Source organism: Triticum urartu, chromosome 2 (genome assembly GCF_003073215.2).
Source record: "Triticum urartu cultivar G1812 chromosome 2, Tu2.1, whole genome shotgun sequence".
NCBI lineage: Eukaryota > Viridiplantae > Streptophyta > Magnoliopsida > Poales > Poaceae > Triticum > Triticum urartu.
In genome coordinates, this window is record NC_053023.1 from 605618520 (window position 1) to 605638632 (window position 20113).

Genomic DNA, 20113 nt, shown 5'->3' on the forward strand with positions numbered 1-20113 from the left:
TATGACTTTGCTATGCTTAATGCTTGTCACTAGGGCCCGAGTGCCATGATTTCAGATCTGAACCTATTATGTTTTCATCAATATATGAGAGTTCTTGATCCTATCTTGCAAGTCTATAGTCACCTATTATGTGATATGATCCGTTAACCCCGAAGTGACAATAATCGGGATACTTACCGGTGATGACCGTAGTTTGAGGAGTTCATGTATTCACTATGTGTTAATGCTTTGGTCCGGTACTCTATTAAAAGGAGGCCTTAATATCCCTTAGTTTCCATTAGGACCCCGCTGCCACGGGAGGGTAGGACAAAAGATGTCATGCAAGTCCTTTTCCATAAGCACGTATGACTATATTCGGAATACATGCCTACATTACATTGATGAATTGGAGCTAGTTCTGTGTCACCCTATGTTATGATTGTTACATGATGAACCGCATCCGGCATAATTCTCCATCACCGATCCATTGCCTACGAGCTTTCCATATACTGTTCTTCGCTTATTTACTTTTCCGTTGCTGTTGTTATCATCATTACAAAATACCAAAAACATTACTTTTGCTACCATTACCTTTTGCTACCGCTACCACTACTATCATATTACTTTGCTATTGAACACTTTGCTGCAGATATTAAGTTTCCAGGTGTGGTTGAATTGACAACTTAGCTGCTAATACTTGAGAATATTCTTTGGCTCCCCTTGTGTCGAATCAATAAATTTGGGTTGAATACTCTACCCTCGAAAACTGTTGCGATCCCCTATACTTGTGGGTTATCACCCTGCTTCTTCCCTTTGCTCCACCCTTCCTCCCACACACACATTGATTCCTTTCTTCTTCTGCATCACAATGGTCCCCTCTAATTCATGTCTTCTCCACGAAGCATTTTGGTGCTCCTCCTCCCCCGAAGACCCCCCATCAAGGTGTCATGTCTTCTCTCTCTCTCTCCCTCTCCTTCTCTCTCTCTCTCTCTTTCTCTCTCTCTATCTATCTATCTATCTCTTCACCTTCTCCTTTGTCAAACAAATTCCACTACTGAGAAACAAATGCATTCATATCATAGAAACAAACTGATGGATCCCTCTTTAAGAAGTGGCCTCCTCTATTCCCGTCATCAATTCATGTCTACACATTTGGTCGAGAGTCCACGGGTGACGCTCTGTTGTGGTCACCAATCCTTGCTGACGCGGAGAAAACTGCGGAGGCCCTTTGGAACAGTGATTTGACCTACACAACCAGGCCAGCCCTAGCGACTATATCACAAGCCAAGAGCCATTGGCAAGAAAGCTCGAGAGGTCCAGGCGGGGAATCATCTTCCGTTTTAGAGAGGAAAGATGATGGAGACATACAATAGATGTTAGGAGGTCAGTCGATGAACGCATGCAAAGGACAATAGAGTGTTGGGTGCATGTAGGACTGGAAGGGCGTTTCTGCAATTCTACTTCTCTCCTATTGAAGACATGATGGTGGGTAAAGGGCCAAAATGTTGGGACATTTTTTCTTATTCTCCCTTATTGATCCAAATTTCTCCTGCAAAGGTTGATTCGAAATTAGGAGCTGAAAGATTGTCCGCTTCTTCCTTTATTCCATCAGATCCAAAATTAGGCAAATGAATCATTGTGAATATGTTACCAAGATCACTTCCTTCATCACCTAAAAAGAAATTAATTCCAACATAATTATGTAGCAACTTGTCAAAGTCAAGAAAAAGTTAAATCGTACACCATGTCTATGTAGCAAATCGTCAAGAAAACTCTAGCCCACTTGCCATGGTCAATAAATCTATTACCCCTTTAAAAGTATGAGTAGTGACAGATCCATACCATCTTGGCCGTCTAATCACATGATCCAATAGTCCAGACCATCCGCCTTGCTCAAACATCACCCTTCCCGCATTCTTTCTATAAAAATTTCTCCATGCTCCGCTGAGAAAATTGGATACTTACCATTCTCAACATCTAGCTTCTCATAATTGACACTTTCTAGATTAACTTAGCAAAAATTGCTGCTAGGTTCATTGAGACCTTGATTATCATGCCATTAGTACCTATTTTATTCTTGTTCTTTTCCTTTCTCCATTAACAGGCCGTGGAAAGAACCAAAGTTCACATTGTCTATCTAGCTATATCATCCGGTTCAACCAGCTCGATCAGCCAAATCCTCACCTAATTGCACACGTACCACCCACCTAGTCAAAGTAGGAGAAGATAAAAGGGAATAAATGTCAAGATAAATGTCTAATATAAAGAGGCACATCCAGTGGATGGCATACTAGCGTACCATGGACTAGTAGGTACACATTGGCTCTACAAGTGATGCTTTCTTAAGAGGCCAGAACACACATATGTTTCGTTATATTAGCATGTATCCAACTGGAGCCACCTGCCAAAGAAGTGTTTACCCCACATGGAATGTGGTTTAGTGTATGGAGCGGCCCGCTAGTATCTTAGGTTATTTTCACTCTATCAAAATATAATAATTTCCTTTTCGTGTCTTCGGATCTTCATGGATTATGTGCATGCTGGGTAAACACTTTTTATGGTTGCATCACCTTGAGAGGCATTTGAGTCAACAATACTCTTGTAATAAAATTAAACTAAAATATGGTATTGAAAAAACCTAACTATTACTGTCCAATGAACCTTTTTTTGTTGAACACACATCACATGTCAAAGGATTTAAAAAAGTATTCATAATTTACAACTTGTAATAGATTGATTGTCTATTATAAAACTTGCACACAATCAGATCAAATAGCAACAACGCTAACCTCCAAATACAATGCACATGGTAACAAGGTTCAGAAGAAACATAAGTATTACACATGGTAACAAGGTCCAAAAGGAACATAAATATGTGCATGTAGTAGGTTTAATAGATTATTATGCATGTGTTAAGTCACCTTGCATAATAGGAACTTCTTGGATTTATGGGCTGGTTCTCACTTTCGCCCATGGGATACCCACTTAATTCTATTTCATACCCACTAATAGATTCTTGCCCAAGAAGGTTTTCTGCTTCTGGCTCAACATCGAGCCGTGCCCAGGGATGTAGTGAAAGTTTCCTCATTCTGTTGAGCTCATCAGCGACTTCTTTCATAGATGGTCTATTGTCACCACACATATCTAGGCATTTCTTAGCTAGGTCTGCAAGTCCTGCCAGCAACTCCATGCTCTCTTGGCCTTTTACGTGGCTAACCAGCACATCATTTAGGTTATTCTCCTTCATGGCTGACAAGAAAATCAATGCCAAGCTTCTTTGCTTCTCAGACCCCTCGAGCTTTAGTGGCAACTGACCCGTGAGAATCTCTAAAAGGATAACTCCAAAGCTGTACACATCGCTTTTGTCTGTTAACTGGCATGTTTGCATATACTCAGGATCAAGGTAACCACAAGTACCTTTAACCATTGTGACAAACTGCTCTTTGTCGGATGGGGCTAGTATGGAGGCTCCAAAGTCTGACACTTTGGCCATATAGTTATCATCAAGCAAGATGTTGGAAGTTTTCACATCACCATGAATTATTGGGGGAGATGCAAATGAATGGAGGAAGCTAAGTCCTTCAGCTGCTTCATGAGCAATCCTTAAGAGAGTACTGAAGGATATTTGTAATGCTTGGTTCTTGCCATGGATAAGCTCGAACAGTGTATCGTTTAGGACAAATTCATATACTAGAATCGGAATTTCCACCTCAAGACAACAACCCAAGAGCTTGACAACATGCTTGTGATTGATTTGAGATAAAATGAGCATCTCTTGGCCGAATTCCTTTTTTTGTCTTTCATCAACCACTGCACATCTTTTAATTGCCACTGGCATGTTGTTTATTATCCCTTTATAGACTGTCCCATGGCCTCCTTTTCCAAGTATTCTGCTACTATTGTAGTTGTCGGTGGCACGTATGAGTTGAGCTTCTGAAAATACAGTAAAAGCAAGACCTTTCTCTGATTTCATCCTATCAAACAAAATCAAGCCTCCATGCTGGCGAAAATACTCCTTCTTAACTTTATTAAGTTTTCTCGTTTGAATTGTCATCTGTCCCCAGAAGACAATGATCATGATGATAACCATCAGGCCGAATAATCCCATTATAACTCCTGATGACGTCATTAGATGAGACAATTATTTTTTAGACTAGGGAGAGGGACACTATAAAACATAGTTGTTGTACATTAGCTAAGATTAGATGCATGGTTATCAAAAGTGTGATAAAGTTAATGGTCTAGCTAGATGATCACATTTATTTGGGTGTTACCTATTATTAAGCCGATATTATGGTTGCATGTATTGCTTTCTTTGACATATTTTTTTCCAAGTCGACAAGAACACCGGTATTCTCCACCGACATTGTGACAATAGCCATCTGAAGGGCATGGGCTGTGACTGCATTCATTAACATCTGCAGAAATTTAGCAAAACAAAATATTATAGTTGTAAGTAAGAAACATAATACTATAGTTGTAAGTAATGTAAAGGGACCCTATATCCAAGGTGCAGTTTGATGGGCATTGGTGCATATATACACTGACACTCGATGTTAATCCATACCTTTGCATCCATCTTGAAGATAAGGGTTGCCTTCATAACCATTGGTGCAATTGCATATGTACCCTTGATCATTGGTGGAATCCACACACTCACTGTTGGTGCTAAGGCATGCATAAATACCGGTCATATTCTGTTTTGCAACATCACATGACTTCACATCTCTCATAGCCCAGTCAAGAACCATAGGCACCCTTCCATTATATGTGTCATTGAAATTGTTGGTGTTTATATACGTTGTGCTGAACCTGAATGCCGCTGCCTCCATCAGTACCGCATAGCTGCAAGGGTTGAACTCCCATATTTCACTTGTGTTGACCCCTTTCAAGAAGGTTGTGTCGTAGTAAAACATCCTCTTTGGTATTGCAGTCTGGGAGCAGCCCATACCAGAGCAGGATCCGTCTGCCAAGTCTGACAAGTTGCGGCACGTTGCGACGCCCAAGCCTTGATAGCCAGTGCCATTGTAGTCGGATATAAAGGCGAGGGCGTTGCACCCGATGACGGTGAACCTGTTCTGAACGTCGGAGAGCCGGTAGAGGGAGGAAGGTCGGCCTACATAGCCGTCGTAACGGCCGAAAAACTTCATGCTCGCTGTAGAGGCGTTGTAACAGTAGGCCGTGATGTAGTTGAGCACCCGGATCGTGCCACGAGTCAAGGAAATGTCCAGCACCTCAAAGTCGCCTTTGAATGGCTTGGAGACGCCATCTTGGACCTTGCAACTGATGTTGAAGCCTTGAGAGAGTGAGCAGTCCAGTCCGATACCGAATGGGTACGGTATCTCAACGGTACCACACTGCCTTCGGCAATCTGAACTAGGAACCGCAGTTCCAGGTGCATACTGTGCTACAAGCAATACGAGACCGAGGCAAAGCTTCAAGAACACTTGCATACTCTTCAGCTGGAGAACAGATAAACATGGCACTGTCAACTAATCCTTTCATATAAAAAAACAATTTGTTGTATGAAAAATGGAGGCCATGTGGTTGGTTAAATTTAGGGATTACTCTACATATATATGAACATAAATAGAACTAGTATCCAAAGATAATAGAAAGGAAATATTTTGCTGTATAAGTCTGCACAAACTAGGATCTGCTATCAAAGCACGAACAGATTCAACCAATCGAACTCGGCTTTCAGCAACCTACTCACAGTCACCGGTCGAAACACAAGGGTGCTGAAACTTAATTTTGATAGCTATTTGTTGTTTTCCGTTAGCTGGACCTTGGCGATTCGGAGTCTTGGGAACAAATAAGCATTCACTCATGTTCACAAGTAAATCGAAACACGAACCGAAAGCTTGTAAAAGATAATCTGTAGAAACATATTGATATGTAAAATTCACCTCTAACATATCTCGAGGCATGACTAGTTTTGCTTCATGATCTTCAGGCAGAGAGAGGCGAGAGCACCAATACGAGTTTGGAGCTTGCTTCTGCAGCTGTGTTCTGAAGACAGAGAGAGTCCAACACCTCCAGTTTCTATGTATATACACACGGAGAGCTCTAGACGTTAACTGTCGATCCATGGGGAACTAGTCAAATTAAGCACAGCAACATGGCCACATGGTAGACTTCGTCATTTACCTCGTGAGATTAAACGGAGCAGACTCGCGGTAAAAAAATATTGCTAGTTACTAGAGTATATTCCATTCCCCCAACAAAGAAACATCTGTGACTCTTTCTTTTAACGAACTGGAATTGGTTCCCTCGAAGAAACAAACAAACAAATGGAGAATTGGTCAATTAACACCCACACACATCGTAATTTCAGTCTAATATGCTCTAGGGTGACACTTTGTTTGAGCAGGATGCACCTGCAATTCACGCTTATGCCACGCCAAATCCTCCTACACGCGTTGGATGGATTAGCTGTTGGACACAGGTTCTCTGTTCCGGAACATCCAATGTTTCCCACCTTCCATAGGCTCCACACGGAGTTGATTACAGCCGAAACACATCGAGGAAAACGACCCCAAGCACCGAGTCACAAAAGCAAATTGAGGTAATTGCATATAGCGCGTACATACCGTGTGTCGGTTTGATTAACTTCTTCCTTGTAAATATAAGCTGTACATATGCACTGGAGTTTCTGCACTTGGATGTGTGTGCACCGGAGTGAACAGTAAAATCGAAATAAATAGGAGAGAACATTGTTGAATGCTGTGTCGACATGCAAAATTTCGTGGTGAAAAAATAGTCGTGGAGGTCTGAGGAAAAAAATGATGTTCTAATAAGGACAATTACTAAAAGCAATTTGGGACATCGATTTGTTTACAGGTCTCCCCGGATGTTTTATCATCCCAGGTTGGAAAAACATTGAACAATGCTCAGGATTTTTTTTATTTATTTTCTATTTTCAAAAAAAAACTATTAATCCCAGGTGCATATGCACCCAAGAGCAGAACATCACTTCCGCAAATTGAAATGTATTTTCTCGAATATGTGTTCATGGTGAAGAAACGGCGCATGGAATAAATATCTCTTGTCTCTACCTTTGTCCTGATATAGCCTTCATTAGGACCGAAGATTTTGTGTTATTTTGTTCTCGCGGATCGTCGTCTCCTGATACGGTGTATCATTGTCTGCTGCTTCGGCATATCTTAGTGTTGTAATGGCTATGATAGTGGCGGTTGTGCTTAGTCTCAAATTTTACTTTTCATTATTTTTTGCTTTCGGTCTTCTTTTCCGATATGGTGATGGGGTAACGCGTCGAGGTGTTTCTCACAGGGTACCTTACAACGGTGCGAAAACCGCATGCAATTTATATGACACTGGCACGTCACCTCAGATTATCAGATGGACATGGGACAAGAATTTTACCTATGTTCGGGCTCTCACATGGTGAGTAACAACCCAACTCTTGCTTGTCCGAGATTATATGATATAGAGATTACAATGATTGAGTACAAGGGATGTTCGGCGAGTTGCAGGTCAGCTTGTCGAGTTGCGCGTGGACGATCTGGACGGGGTGTCTAGATCGGATCTACTTTGTTCCTCTAGTCATTGGCTTCATGAGGTCTTCGCTTTTGGAGAGGATGTCCATACCCATCATGGTGGACGTCTATTTATATATTGGAGTCTTGGTCACTTGCCTTGGCTGCCACCGTCTTGGTCTCTTTCTCCTTTTCGTCTTGGAGTTCTGAACACTTTGAAGTTGTTTTTGTATGGAAACGCAGATGACACATTTATGAAAGTCGGTCACCTACACATGGAGCTCTCCTGATCGTACCAATATGGCCTTTCACAGCCTAAATACACGGGATGCATGGCACGGGAAAGTGAAGAAATTCACTTACACTCGACATAATGATCCAACAATTTGTCACGCAATAGATAACAAAATATGTTCATTGCATATTAGGGTCTCCCCTTTTAGATGGACGGCTTATGGTGTCTTCTAAAGCTTTTCAAGTTAGTCTAGTTGGTACATACTAGCAAAAGGGCATGTGCGCCGCAACGTAAGAAAAAAAATCATAATCTCTAATGGTCATGATCACATTTTGCTACATCATCGAGATACACTATCACTCTCAATTTCGAGAAATCATAAATATTTTTTAAACTCGTGCACATATTTGAAATCGTGAATATTTTTCAAATTCATGAACACTTTTACAAAAATTTGAACATTTTCTAAAATCAAGAACATTTTTCGAATCCATGAACATTTTATACTATTTGCAAAATAAATTAAAAATTGTGAACATTTTTTAAATAGTTTTCTTGAAACGGCGAACATTTCTAGAATCAACAACAATTTTTGGAAATAGGTGGAACAATTTTTGAAATTCATGAACATCTTTTTGATTTTAACGAAGATTTTTTAAAATGCATTGAATCAGTGAACATTTTATGAATGAACAAACTATTTTGTAAGTCGCGGTCAGTTTTTGAATTTTTAGGATATTTTTTCATTCATGGACATTTTTTGAATTGGCGATTTTTTCAATTTTAATAAAAAATTAATACACGAAATTTTTAAAACTCATGAACATTTTTTAAAAAAAATCTACCATTTTTTGAATAAGCAAATAGTTGTTTTTTATAAAATCTCAAACATTTTTTGAATCCACAAATATTTTGTGATTTATAATACATTTTATTTCAAAATTCTCATTTTTTAATTTTCAAAACTTTTTTAAGTCCCAAATTATTTAAGGTAGAAAAAAATAAAAATAAATTTAAATTTAAAAAATGGGCCACCCAGACATGGGCCAGCCCAAACGGGCGCGCTGCTTCTTATCGCGGCACAGAGCGCAGTATAGGACGTTTCTACTGCATGAGCCGGCCCAGGCGGGGGATTCCCCTGTGTGAAATGTTTTTTATTAAATGGCATCGCTGGGTAATATTTTGCAACTTTGGGGTCAATTTTCATGACGTACCGTCAGAAGCAATAGTCCCTTCATTATTAGGTATAGGTTTGGTCCTCTGTAATCTTCACTGAAATCATGACGGAACATCGAGATGCAATGACCCTTAATGTAACTTTGGGGTCAATTTCCGTGACGTGTCGTCAGAAGCAATAGTCACTAGTCGTCGACGGGCCTTCAGCAATGATTTCAAAGACCCTTAATGTGACTTTTAGATTTGGCATCACTATATACCATTCATTTTTCTTCCACTACATACGATTGGATGTACATTATTGAATTAGTGAATAAAGTCAAACATTTACTAAAGAAAGAATAGTCAACCTCCTATAGAGGAAGACGCACACTGCTTTGTTTCTGTATAGTGAGTATTCATGCTTATCTCATTGCTATGATTAAATTTTCTAAATGGGTTATAAATGCCACTAACTCCAAAATGGCCCACTTTGGGGGTGGGATGGGGGTATATGAGACACAATCGCAGGTATCATTTAGCCAATTGGGCCTGGTATCTAGGAAGAAAGTTTTTGTGGTTTGGGGATAATTATAGATTTCAATATGGCTTTGTTGCCCTTCGGGGGTAAGAGATATTTTGATAGTGTTGTTAGAGCATCTCCAACAGACATGCTATATAAGCGCCGCGCTGAAAAATTAGTGTTTTTTGCGCGCGCTACCGCTCCGGGCGCTCCAGCGGAGACGGAAAAACCGCGCGCGCGGCATAACAAGTTCAGCGCGCGGGCCGAAGCACCATCGCGCGCCGTTTATTTGCTGCGCCCGCTCCCGCGCACTGGACACTTGAGCGCCCGCTCGTAACTCCACCTACCCCATCCAGCCGCTGGCGGCGGCGCCACCCGCGCCACCCCATTTCTTCCGGCGACCTTTCCGGCACTTCCCTGGCCTATCCCCGCGCCGCCGCTGCTTCCTCCGTCTCCCTCTAGTCACCGCCGCCCCTCGCGCGCGGCAGTCCTCCGACTAACAGCGCCCGGCCGCCCACTGCCGCTCGGCGCTCGCAAGGTGTTCGACAAAACGCCTGCAAGGTATGTATTGCTTCAACTTCACATTTTTTACATGAATTTGGTGCATGTTGTTTCTAGTTTTTATAGCCTAGTTTAAATTGAACATTGTAGATGAGTTCGTCATATGATTCTTCCAAAGAAGAATTTGATATGAAAAAGGAGGAGGATCTTGCAATGATCCTAGCTATGCACATCAATAAAAAACCGAAGCACGGTGGTTCGGTTATGGGTCGGCAGAAAATTTGGAGGGATGGGATCGATGCCCACAACAGATTGATCAGACATTATTTTGCGGATAATCCCATGTACCCCGAGTCGTACTTCCGGCGCCGGTTTAGGATGAGCACCGAGTTGTTCAGGCGCATTGCAGAGAAACTAGCGAGCCATGACCGGTTTTTTCAGCAAAGGAGGAATGCCGCCGGAGAGCTCGGGCATATCACCTTTCAGAAGGTGACAGCCGATTTGTGTATGTTGGCATATTGTATCCCTGCTGATCTAGTTGATGATCACTTGGCCATGGGTGAGAGTCAAGTCATCATGTGTGTCAAGCGCTTTGTAGTCGGAATTGTGCAAGTGTTTGGCCAGGAGTATTTGAGATCTTCCAATGCTAAAGACACCGCAAGGCTATTGGAGATGAACAAAGCTCGCGGCTTCCCAGGTATGCTTGGCTCAATAGATTGCATGCATTGGAGTTGAAAGAATTGTCCTAAGGCATGGCATGAGCAATTCCACGGCCAAAAAAAGGGTTCCACTATAATCCTTGAAGTAGTGGCCGATCAAGAGACTTGGATTTGGCATGCTTTTTTCGGAATGCCTGGATCTTTGAATGTCATCAACGTTGTCAACCGGTCACCACTGGTGAATAAGATTGTAAATGGTGAACTGCCACCGGTGTAGTTTGTAGCAAACGGTCCTACATACAACTATGGCTACTATCTTGCGGATGGCATCTACCCAAATTGGCAAACATTTGTGAAGCCGTTGAAAAAACCAGAAGGTAAGAAAAAACTTGATTTCCGCAATGCTCAGAAGGCGGCTAGAAAAGATGTGGAGAGAGCTTTTGGGATTTGTGAGCCCAATTTGCTATTGTGAGAGGACCGTCTAGATTTTGGGATCGAAATATGCTTTGGTACATCATGCACGCTTGTGTGATCATGCACAACATGATCATCGAGAATGAGCGTGGCCAAGATTTAGACTACTCTCGCTATGAGCTCTTGGGATATCTCGTACGAGTGCGGCGGAGGGTTGCCTGGGTGGTCCATTTTGTTGCCTCCTATCATGTCATTCGACGTGCCGAAACGCATGATGTTCTCCAGAAGAATCTCATCGAGGAGTGGTGGGCATGAAATGGCCAACGAAGAGTATCATGATTTGTGCGTTTGATGTTGTATTGTTGAACTATTTGTTGTATTAAAAGATAAACTATTTGTTTGAGTTGTAATAACGAAATTGAACTATTTATTGTTGATTTATTTTGTTTGTGTTTGATCTTCTTACTTGTGTTTGGAGCGCATATGTTGTTTGTGCGAGAGCGTGCGCTGCATTTTAGCGCACCTGCTGGAGCTACACACGCGTGCTAAAGTTTACAGCGGTCACTGGAGCCAGCGTTCCCCGCCGTACCAAAACAGACGATTGCCACACTGCAAACGCATTTTTAGCGCGCCGCATGTTGGGCGGCTGTTAGAGATGCTCTTAGGCATTGGAGAACTTTGGTGAATTTTAACCAAGTGTCCTTTGTGCTAAACCTGGTGTTGGTTCTCTTTTCTAGAAGAGTGTAACATGGGCCATATCTGCATCTAAGACCTTTTACAAATGGGAAGTTGGTAATGCTGATAACATCAGTTTTGGAATGAAATTAGGGTTGTGGATTATTCCCTTAAGATTAGATTCTGGAATCTGTTTATAATTTGCAATCAACCTGTCGCATCCCAGGCGTTGTGGTGTCTTAAAGGAGTGTGGTTTCCATAATACCTCTAGCATGCTTGTTAGGCTGCTCTTTTATATTTTCCCCTCTTGTGTCCAGTCCCCGGGGTTATGATATCTTAAAAGAATGTGGTTTCCATAGACAGCTATTTGGTTGCCCATTGCTTGTCAAAAATGCTAGACGTACAGGTTTTTACAGGCTCCTTCCAAACTTTCTAAACACCCCCCCCCCCCCCCCCCCCCCCCCCCCCCCCGGTAACATCCTGTACGTGTAAACCCCTCATCCCTGTAACATCCTGTACGTGTAGCAAAGCTCATTGCTTGTAGTGTGATCTGGGTTCCTACCTTAGTTTAGTCTAAATTTTGTGAACAGGTTTTGGTTTCATTTAATAAAAATGGAACCAGGGGGGAAACCCTAATGCTCAAAAAAGAACAGCCAACCAGTTATACTTGAATAGAAATATAAATATGAAGATCACATTTTCCAAGATAGGGAAGGGAATTGGGGTGGCCTAAACACGGGAAAAGACGCCCAAGTACTTTTCACATAAAATTTACACTAAAACAAATAAAAATATTTTTACAAAATATAATTTGTATAGCAGTTTATATAGATTATTTATAAATACTTTTAGCTGCCTTTGAAGATACCATGTATGTCAAATAAAACATTTATGCCTTAAATGCTTTTAACAGGGAAATTGCTCCTTAAATGTGTTGTATATTTCCCCCTCCTATAACAAATGTTAAAATATCCCTGTGCACCATGCCTTCTATCCCCGAGGTCATCCAAATATGTCCATAATAAATGTTTCACGTAGGAGAGAACACCTTCCAGTCTCAAAGGAATTTATTGTATGAAAAAAAATCGTCATGACAACAAAAGTCCAACCCAATAGTCATGGTCAACAAATCAAAAGATGAAAGAGATCAAATAAAAAACTCAAGATTGAGGCCTAATAGAAGAGGGCCATTAGGTGGAGGGCACGTGGCCTAGTCCACTATGGATCATGCAAGAATTCCTCTTTTCTAGTCCAACCATGGAGTAGCGAGTACACATTGTTTTTGTATGCGATCCTTGATTACAAGGAGCCAAAGCGCTAAGAGTTGGTTTTCGGGTTGAAGCGCGGAGAGTTTGAATAGTAGCACTAGATTAGGAAGGCACACGTCCCGCACCCGTCTATATTTGATGAAATTATATAGCTGGTTTTGTGTGTGTGTGTGTGTGTGTGTGTGTGTGTGTGTGTGTGTGTGTGTGTGTGTGTGTGTGTGTGTGTGTGTCAGTTTTAAATGTAAAATATACATATTTGGTATGGTATTTTTTTTGTTAATTTGTCTCTATGCATGAATTTTTCCATGCTATGTTAGGAAATTCGAATGAGTGACTTGTGTGGTTTGGTCCTTAAATAGAATGGTTTTTTTAACGTTCTCCCCACAAAAAAAGCTCTTGGGAAAAATATTTTTAGATTTCTTTTAGGCATTATTCGCAAAAAAAGGATGAATTATTTTTGGATAGATAAACATGAAACGAAACGATAAACGGATCAGACCGTGCACTTGGATGGGCGCAAAACGAACGTGTTGCATTACTATCAATCCACGAACACTCAAAACAAAAACAGTCAACACAAGCGGTGTCTCCTCTTAGCTTTCACCTCGGGGATATGGCTGGAGAAAAATAATAATGGGGACTAGGGTTTGTGACGGATGGAAAATGTAGAATTTTTTTTTGAGGGGCATGGAAAATGTAGAATTAGCTTGAAGACTCCGCACGTTCGATTGGGTCTTGTGGGCCTTCGATCTCTAAGGCCCGGTTAGGCAGACGACGTCTAACTCGCGAGACCTCCTATATGGCGTGTGGGGCGCCCTTAGTCGCGGCAGCGCGCACCCCCGCACGCCCTAAAAAAAATATGGCGCGTGGAGCGCCCCGAGTCGCGGCAGAGCGCACCCCCGCGCGCCCTTTTGGTCTGGCCCATGCGCGGGGCAGACGCCCCCGTTGTTTTAATTTTTGTTTTGTACTATTCCATTTTTATTTTCTGTTTTTATTTTATTCCATATTACAATAATTAGGCATTGGTTCTAAAATTAAAAACATTGTGAATTGTCATAAAAACAATTTTTTAACTCAAAACAAATTGTGATTCAAAAGGAAGAACATTTTTAAAGTTTCAAGGAACATTTTTTTATTTTGATGAAAAACATTTATGAGCATGTTTAATAAGTATCAATTTTTTTATATTTTATGAACAATTTTTTAACTTGATGAAAAAAATTTGTAATCAAGAACATATTTTTGAAAAATGGATGAAATTTTTTTGACACTAATGAACAAATTTTGAGTTTGATGGACATTTTTTTCAAAATGATGAGAATAATTCGAATTTAATGAATATTTTTTTAGGTCGGTGAACATTTTTTCAATCTAATGAACAAAAAAAGTTGAATTCAATGAACATTTTTTTGAATTTGGGTGAACATTTTTTAAATCTGATGAACAAAAGGTTGAATTCGATGAAATTTTTTGAATTGCTGACTTTTTTTATATTGATGAACATTTTTTGAATTCGATGAACAAAAAAGTGTTTGTAAATTTGAAAAAGAAAATTCACGAAAAAAGTGAAAAAGTAAAGAGGAAAAAAGAGGAAAGAAAAAGGAAAACATACAAGAAAAAGAAAAAATGAAAAGAGAAAAAAAAAATCATGGGGACCTCGGCCCCACATGGGACGGCCCAAAAGGCGCGCAGGTGAGCTGGGGGTTGCGCACCACGACGCTAGGGGGCGCCCTACGCACCATGTAGGATCCGTCCTAACTCGCCGAAATCACTAATTGAGGAGTACTCATTGCAAAGATCACTCTCACCTTTCTCGGGTTATGACAAGTGGCGCGGTGCGCCACTTGTCGCAACCTGAGAGTTTTTTTCCTAGATCCATTTATTCAAAACGTTTTATCTCTTAAACCGTGTGTCCAAATCTCGAGCCATTTTCACCGTTGGATTCCTCGCGTCGAGATCTTCAAAACTAGATCCCATGTTGATAGGTTTTGATGAAAAAAAATCACGAAAAAACCAGACGTAAAAAACCAAACCGAGAGCATGGATTTTTTTTCCCTTTTCGAAAGAGGCACGCCCGTGCCTCTCGCGAAATCACAACCGTGCCACTCGCGGAAGCAAAACCATGCCTGGCGTGGAAGAAAAAAAAATAGAAACACATTTTTTGCCGTTTCAGAGAGGCACGGCCGTGCCTATCGCGGAAGCACAACCGTGCCTCTCGCGGAAGCAAAACCGTGCCTCTTGCAGGAAAAAAAAACAGAAAGCACGTTTTTTCGTTTCCGAGAGGCACGACCATGACTCTCGCGAAAGCACAACTGTGCCTCTCACGGATAGAAAAAAATAGAAAACATGTTTTTTTTCATTTCCGAGAGGCATGTCTTTGACTCTCGTGGAAGCAAAACCGTGCCTCTCGCGGAAGGAAAAAACAAAAAAGGCGTTATTTTTTCGTTTTCGAGAGGCACGGCCGTGACTCTGGCAAAATCAAAACCGTGCCTCTCGCGGAAGCAAAACCGTGCCTCTCGCGGAAGCAAAACCGTGCCTCTCGCGGAAGCAAAACCGTGCCTCTCGCGGAAGCAAAACCGTGCCTCTCGCGGAAGCAAAACCGTGACTTCTCATGAAAAAAACGAAAACGCGTTTTTTCACGCATTCTTTTTAAATTTTATTCAAAAGCTAAGGAAGAGCGGTGAAAAACCGGAACGTCGACCCCCCCCCCCCCCCCCCCCTGAAAAAAGCCGAAAACGTGTGCGGAAAAATAAGAAAAATTCTAGAAAGAGCGTCCAGAGCGCGACACGTGGCGGGCGGCTGAGAGCGCGCCAAGTGGCATTGATTGTTGTAAGGCTTCCAAAGGAGCGCTTATCAACTAATTGGTCTCCTCGCTTCATGGAGCAACGGCCTTGGTAATGCTGCCTCGAGTGGGCCAGGCAGAAACGGGTAAATAATTAGCACAAATGATCTGTGGGACGACCCAGTTAATCCTAGATGTACATGTTAGTGCTCTGATGATTGAGAACGTCAAATGACTATGGAGGCGTGTAGGTGGCTAAGTTTTACTGTTTGATAATAATGTACCCACCCAGAGCCAGCAACCAATGATGGATGATGGTTATTGTTTAGATTGGTCATCTAGTATCTTAGGTTGCTTTATTTTTTGTCAAACTATGATTTTCTTTTGTGTTCGTACCTTTATGGGTTATTTGCACGTTCCTTTTGCAATGATTGGTTATGAAAATTATTGTAACATATATTAAAATATACAAGTAAATAGAATATTATCGGTCTTAAAGATATATTGATGCATTTGTAATATGTAGGTGTAGAAAGTATGTATAAATTAGATGTTCGTATGTCTAGGATACACATGTATCCGAATATCCAATGGATATTTCTGTTGAATACACATCACACACCGAATTGTTTTTAAAAATACAAATAGCAATTTATAAGTTGCAAGAGATAGACTCCCTATTAGGAGAGGTACAAGCAATCCTCAAAATATAATACACACGGTAAGAAGGTTTAGAATTAACATAAATATTACACATGGTAACGAAGTACAGAAGGAACAATCTGCATGTAGTAGGTTTAATAGATTACTATACATGTATATACTCACCTTGCATAATAGGAACTTCCTGGGTTTATGGGTAGGTCCTCACTTTCACCCGTTGGATACCCGCTTAATTCTATTTCATACCCACTCGTAGATTCTCCTCCGAGAAGGTTTTCAGCATTTGTCTCGATGTCGAGTCGTGCCCAAGGATGCACTGAAAGTTTCCTCAATCGGTTGAGCTCATCGGCAACCTCTTTCATAGAGGGCCTATTTTCACCACACATATCTAGGCACTTCTTAGCTAGGTCCGCAAGTCCTGTCAGTAACTCCATGCTCTCTTGACCTTTCACGTGGCTCGCCAACACGGCATCTAGATTATTTTCCTTCATTGCAGATAGGAAAATCAATGACAAGCTTCTTTGCTTCTCAGACCCCTCAAGCTTCAGTGGCAGCTGACCCGTGAGGATCTCCAAAAGGATAACTCCAAAGCTGTATACGTCACTTTTGTCTGTTAACTGACATGTTTGCATGTATTCGGGGTCAAGGTAACCACAAGTACCTTGAACCATTGTGACAAACTGCTCTTTATCAGATGGGGCTAGTATGGAAGCTCCGAAGTCTGACACTTTGGCCATATAGTTATCATCAAGCAAGATGTTGGAAGTTTTTACATCACCGTGAATTATTGGGGGAGACGCATATGAATGCAGGAAGCTGAGTCCTTCGGCTGCTTCATGAGCAATCCTTAAGAGAGTGCTAAAGGATATTTGCAATGCTTGGTTTCTGCCATGGATAAGCTCGAATAGTGTACCGTTTAGGACAAACTCATATACTAGAATTGGAACTTCCACCTCAAGGCAACAACCCAAGAGTTTGACAATGTTCTTGTGATTGATTTGGGACAAAATAAGCATCTCTTGGCCAAATTCCTTCTTTTGTCTTTCGTCAACTACCGCACATCTTTTAATTGCAACAGGCATGTTCTTTAGTATCCCTTTATAGACCGTTCCATGGCCTCCTTTTCCAAGTATCCTACTATTGTCGAAGTTGTCAGTTGCATGTATGAGTTCAGCTTCTGAAAATACATTGAAAGCAAGACCTTTTTCTGATTTCATCTTGTCAAACAAAAGTAAGCCTCCATGCTGATGAAAATACTCCTGCTTAACTTTTTTCAATTTTCTCTTTTGCATTATAATCTGCCCGCAAAAAACTGTGAACATGATGATGACCATTAGGCCGAATATTCCCATTGTAACTCCTGATAACAATAATAGATGAGACAATTATTTTTGAGATTGAGGAGAGGGATGGTATATAAAACATAAATGGTGCATATTAGCTAAGGTTAGATGTGTGATTGTCATGACATCCAGAAAAGTGCGATAAAGTTAATGGTCTAGCTAGGTGACCACATTTGTTTGTGTGTTACCTATTGTTAAGACAATATTAGTGTTGCATGTATTGCTTTTTTGGATATATTTTTTCCCAAGTCCACAAGAACACTGGTATTCTCCACCGATATTGCGACAAAAACCATCTGAAGGGCATGGGTTGTGATTGCATTCATTAACGTCTGCAGAAAAAATAGCAAAACAATATATTAGAGTTTTCATAAGTTAGATAAAGGGGCCTCTACATGCAAGGTGCAGTATTATGGGCGTTAGTGCATATATACATAGTTAATCGTTACCTTTGCATCCATCTCGAAGATAAGGGTTGCCTTCATAACCATTGGTGCAATTACACATGTAACCTTGATCATTGGTGGAATTCACGCATTTGCTGTTGCTGCTGAGGCATGCATAAGTGCCCGTCTTATTCTGTTCTGCAACATCACATGACTTCACATCTCTCATAGCCCAGTCAAGAATCATTGGCACCCGTCCATCATATGTTTCATTGAACTTATTTGTGCTTACGTAGGCAGTGCTGAACTTGAATGCCGCGGCCTCCATCAGTACCACATAGCTACAACGGTTGAACTCCCAAATTTCACTTGTGTTGACTATTTCTGAGAAGGCTATGTCATAGTAGTACATCCTCTTCGGTATTGCAGTCTGGGAGCAGCCCATGCCGGAGCAGGATCCGTCCACCAAGTCAGACAAATTGCGGCATGTTGCGACGCCCAAGCCCTGGTAGCCCGTGGCATCAAAGTCGTATATCAAGATGAGGGCGTTGCACCCGATGACCGTGAACTTGTTCTGGACGTCGGAGAACCGGTAGGGAGAAGAAGGATCTCCTTCATTGAACCCCGCATATCGGCCAAAATACTCCATGCTCCCTGTGGAGGTGTTGTAGCAGTACCCCAGGATGTAATTAAGCACCCGGGTCGTGCCTTCGGTCAAAGAAATGTCGAGCACCTCAAAGGCACCCTTGAATGGCTTCTGGACGCCATCTTGGACCTTGCAACTGAGGTCGAAGCCTTCTGCGAGCGAGCAGCCCGGGTCGATGCCGAATGGGTACGGTATTTCAACAGTACCGCACTGTCTTCGGCATCCTGAACTAGGAACCGCAGTTCCAGGTGCATACTGTGATGCAAGCAATACGAGACCGAGTCCAAGCTGCAAGAACACTTGCATATTCTTCGGCTGGAGAATAAGGAAACATGACACTGTCACTAAATCGAAACCTTTTGTTTCAGAAAAATAATCGGTCGCATGAAATATGGATGCCATGTTGTTGGTTCAGTTTGGGGGTTACTCTAAATATACAAGCATAACTCGACCTAGCATTCTGAGATAACAGAACGAAAATACTATAGAAGTCTTAACAAACTAGGATCTGCTGTCAAAGCAGGAAGAGACTCAATCATGGAACTCCTGGTGAACGTTGTAGTTTCTTTCTTAACGAATGGAGCCTGGGAACCTCGTTTCGAAAAAACAGGAGCCTGGAAGCGAGTGCCTGTTTGTTTGTCTGCTTAACTACTTATCGACTGATTAACTCTGCTTTAAGCAATCTACTCGCATGCCGTGCCACAAGGATGCAGAGGTTAATTTTGGTTCGCTATTTAGTGTTTGCCGTTAGCTGGCCTCGGTAATTCAGAGTATTTGGGAACAAATAAGCAGCATTCGTCTAGTGTTCGTGGCATTCAGACTTCTTGTAAATTGAAAAACGAACTGAAAGCTTGTAAAAGACAATTTCTAGAAAAAAAATACGTTGATAAAACTCACGTGAAATAAGCAGGGGTTCAATATTCGTCGGATAGAAGAGATATCTCGAGGGATTTACTTGTGCTTCAGGATCTTCCCTGCCAAAGACACCGATAGGCGAGAGCACCGTACAACTTTCGAGCTTGGTTCTGTAGTTGTGTTTCTGAAGAACAGCCAACACCTCGAGTTTTCTGTGCATACACTGACACCTCTTGACGACGTCAATGGTCCGTCGAGAACTAGTCAAAGCACAGCGACATGGCCAAATGGCAGGCTTGGGCTTTCCCTCGTACATAAAAATAAACGGAGCAGACAAGCGATCAAGTCTGTATCGATCGTCTTCTACAGTATTCCCCAAGAAAGAACATCTCTGAATCTTCTTATTTAACAGATTTCCCCAACGGAAATTAATTATGTGACACTCACACGCTGTAATTCGACTTAATATACTGGGTGCTGCATTGCAGCAGATGCTCACGTCGCGCTAAATCCTCGTATATGGCTGGCTG

General features: G+C 41.6%; 2 protein-coding genes across 2 annotated transcripts; both read right to left on the bottom strand.

Moving 5' to 3' along the window:
- Positions 1-2896: 2896 nt before the first annotated feature.
- LOC125533764 (wall-associated receptor kinase 5-like) lies at positions 2897-5432 on the bottom strand. Its single transcript, XM_048697121.1, has 3 exons — positions 4547-5432; positions 4254-4397; positions 2897-4095 (listed from the first exon to the last, which is right to left on the bottom strand). The coding sequence occupies exons 1-3, from the start codon at positions 5430-5432 to the stop codon at positions 2897-2899; spliced, it is 2229 nt and encodes a 742-aa protein (XP_048553078.1).
- An 11082-nt stretch (positions 5433-16514) lies between these two features.
- LOC125533765 (putative wall-associated receptor kinase-like 16) lies at positions 16515-19037 on the bottom strand. The gene is made up of 3 exons (XM_048697122.1): positions 18146-19037; positions 17885-18028; positions 16515-17713 (listed from the first exon to the last, which is right to left on the bottom strand). The coding sequence occupies exons 1-3, from the start codon at positions 19032-19034 to the stop codon at positions 16515-16517; spliced, it is 2232 nt and encodes a 743-aa protein (XP_048553079.1). The 5' UTR covers positions 19035-19037.
- Positions 19038-20113: the final 1076 nt, after the last annotated feature.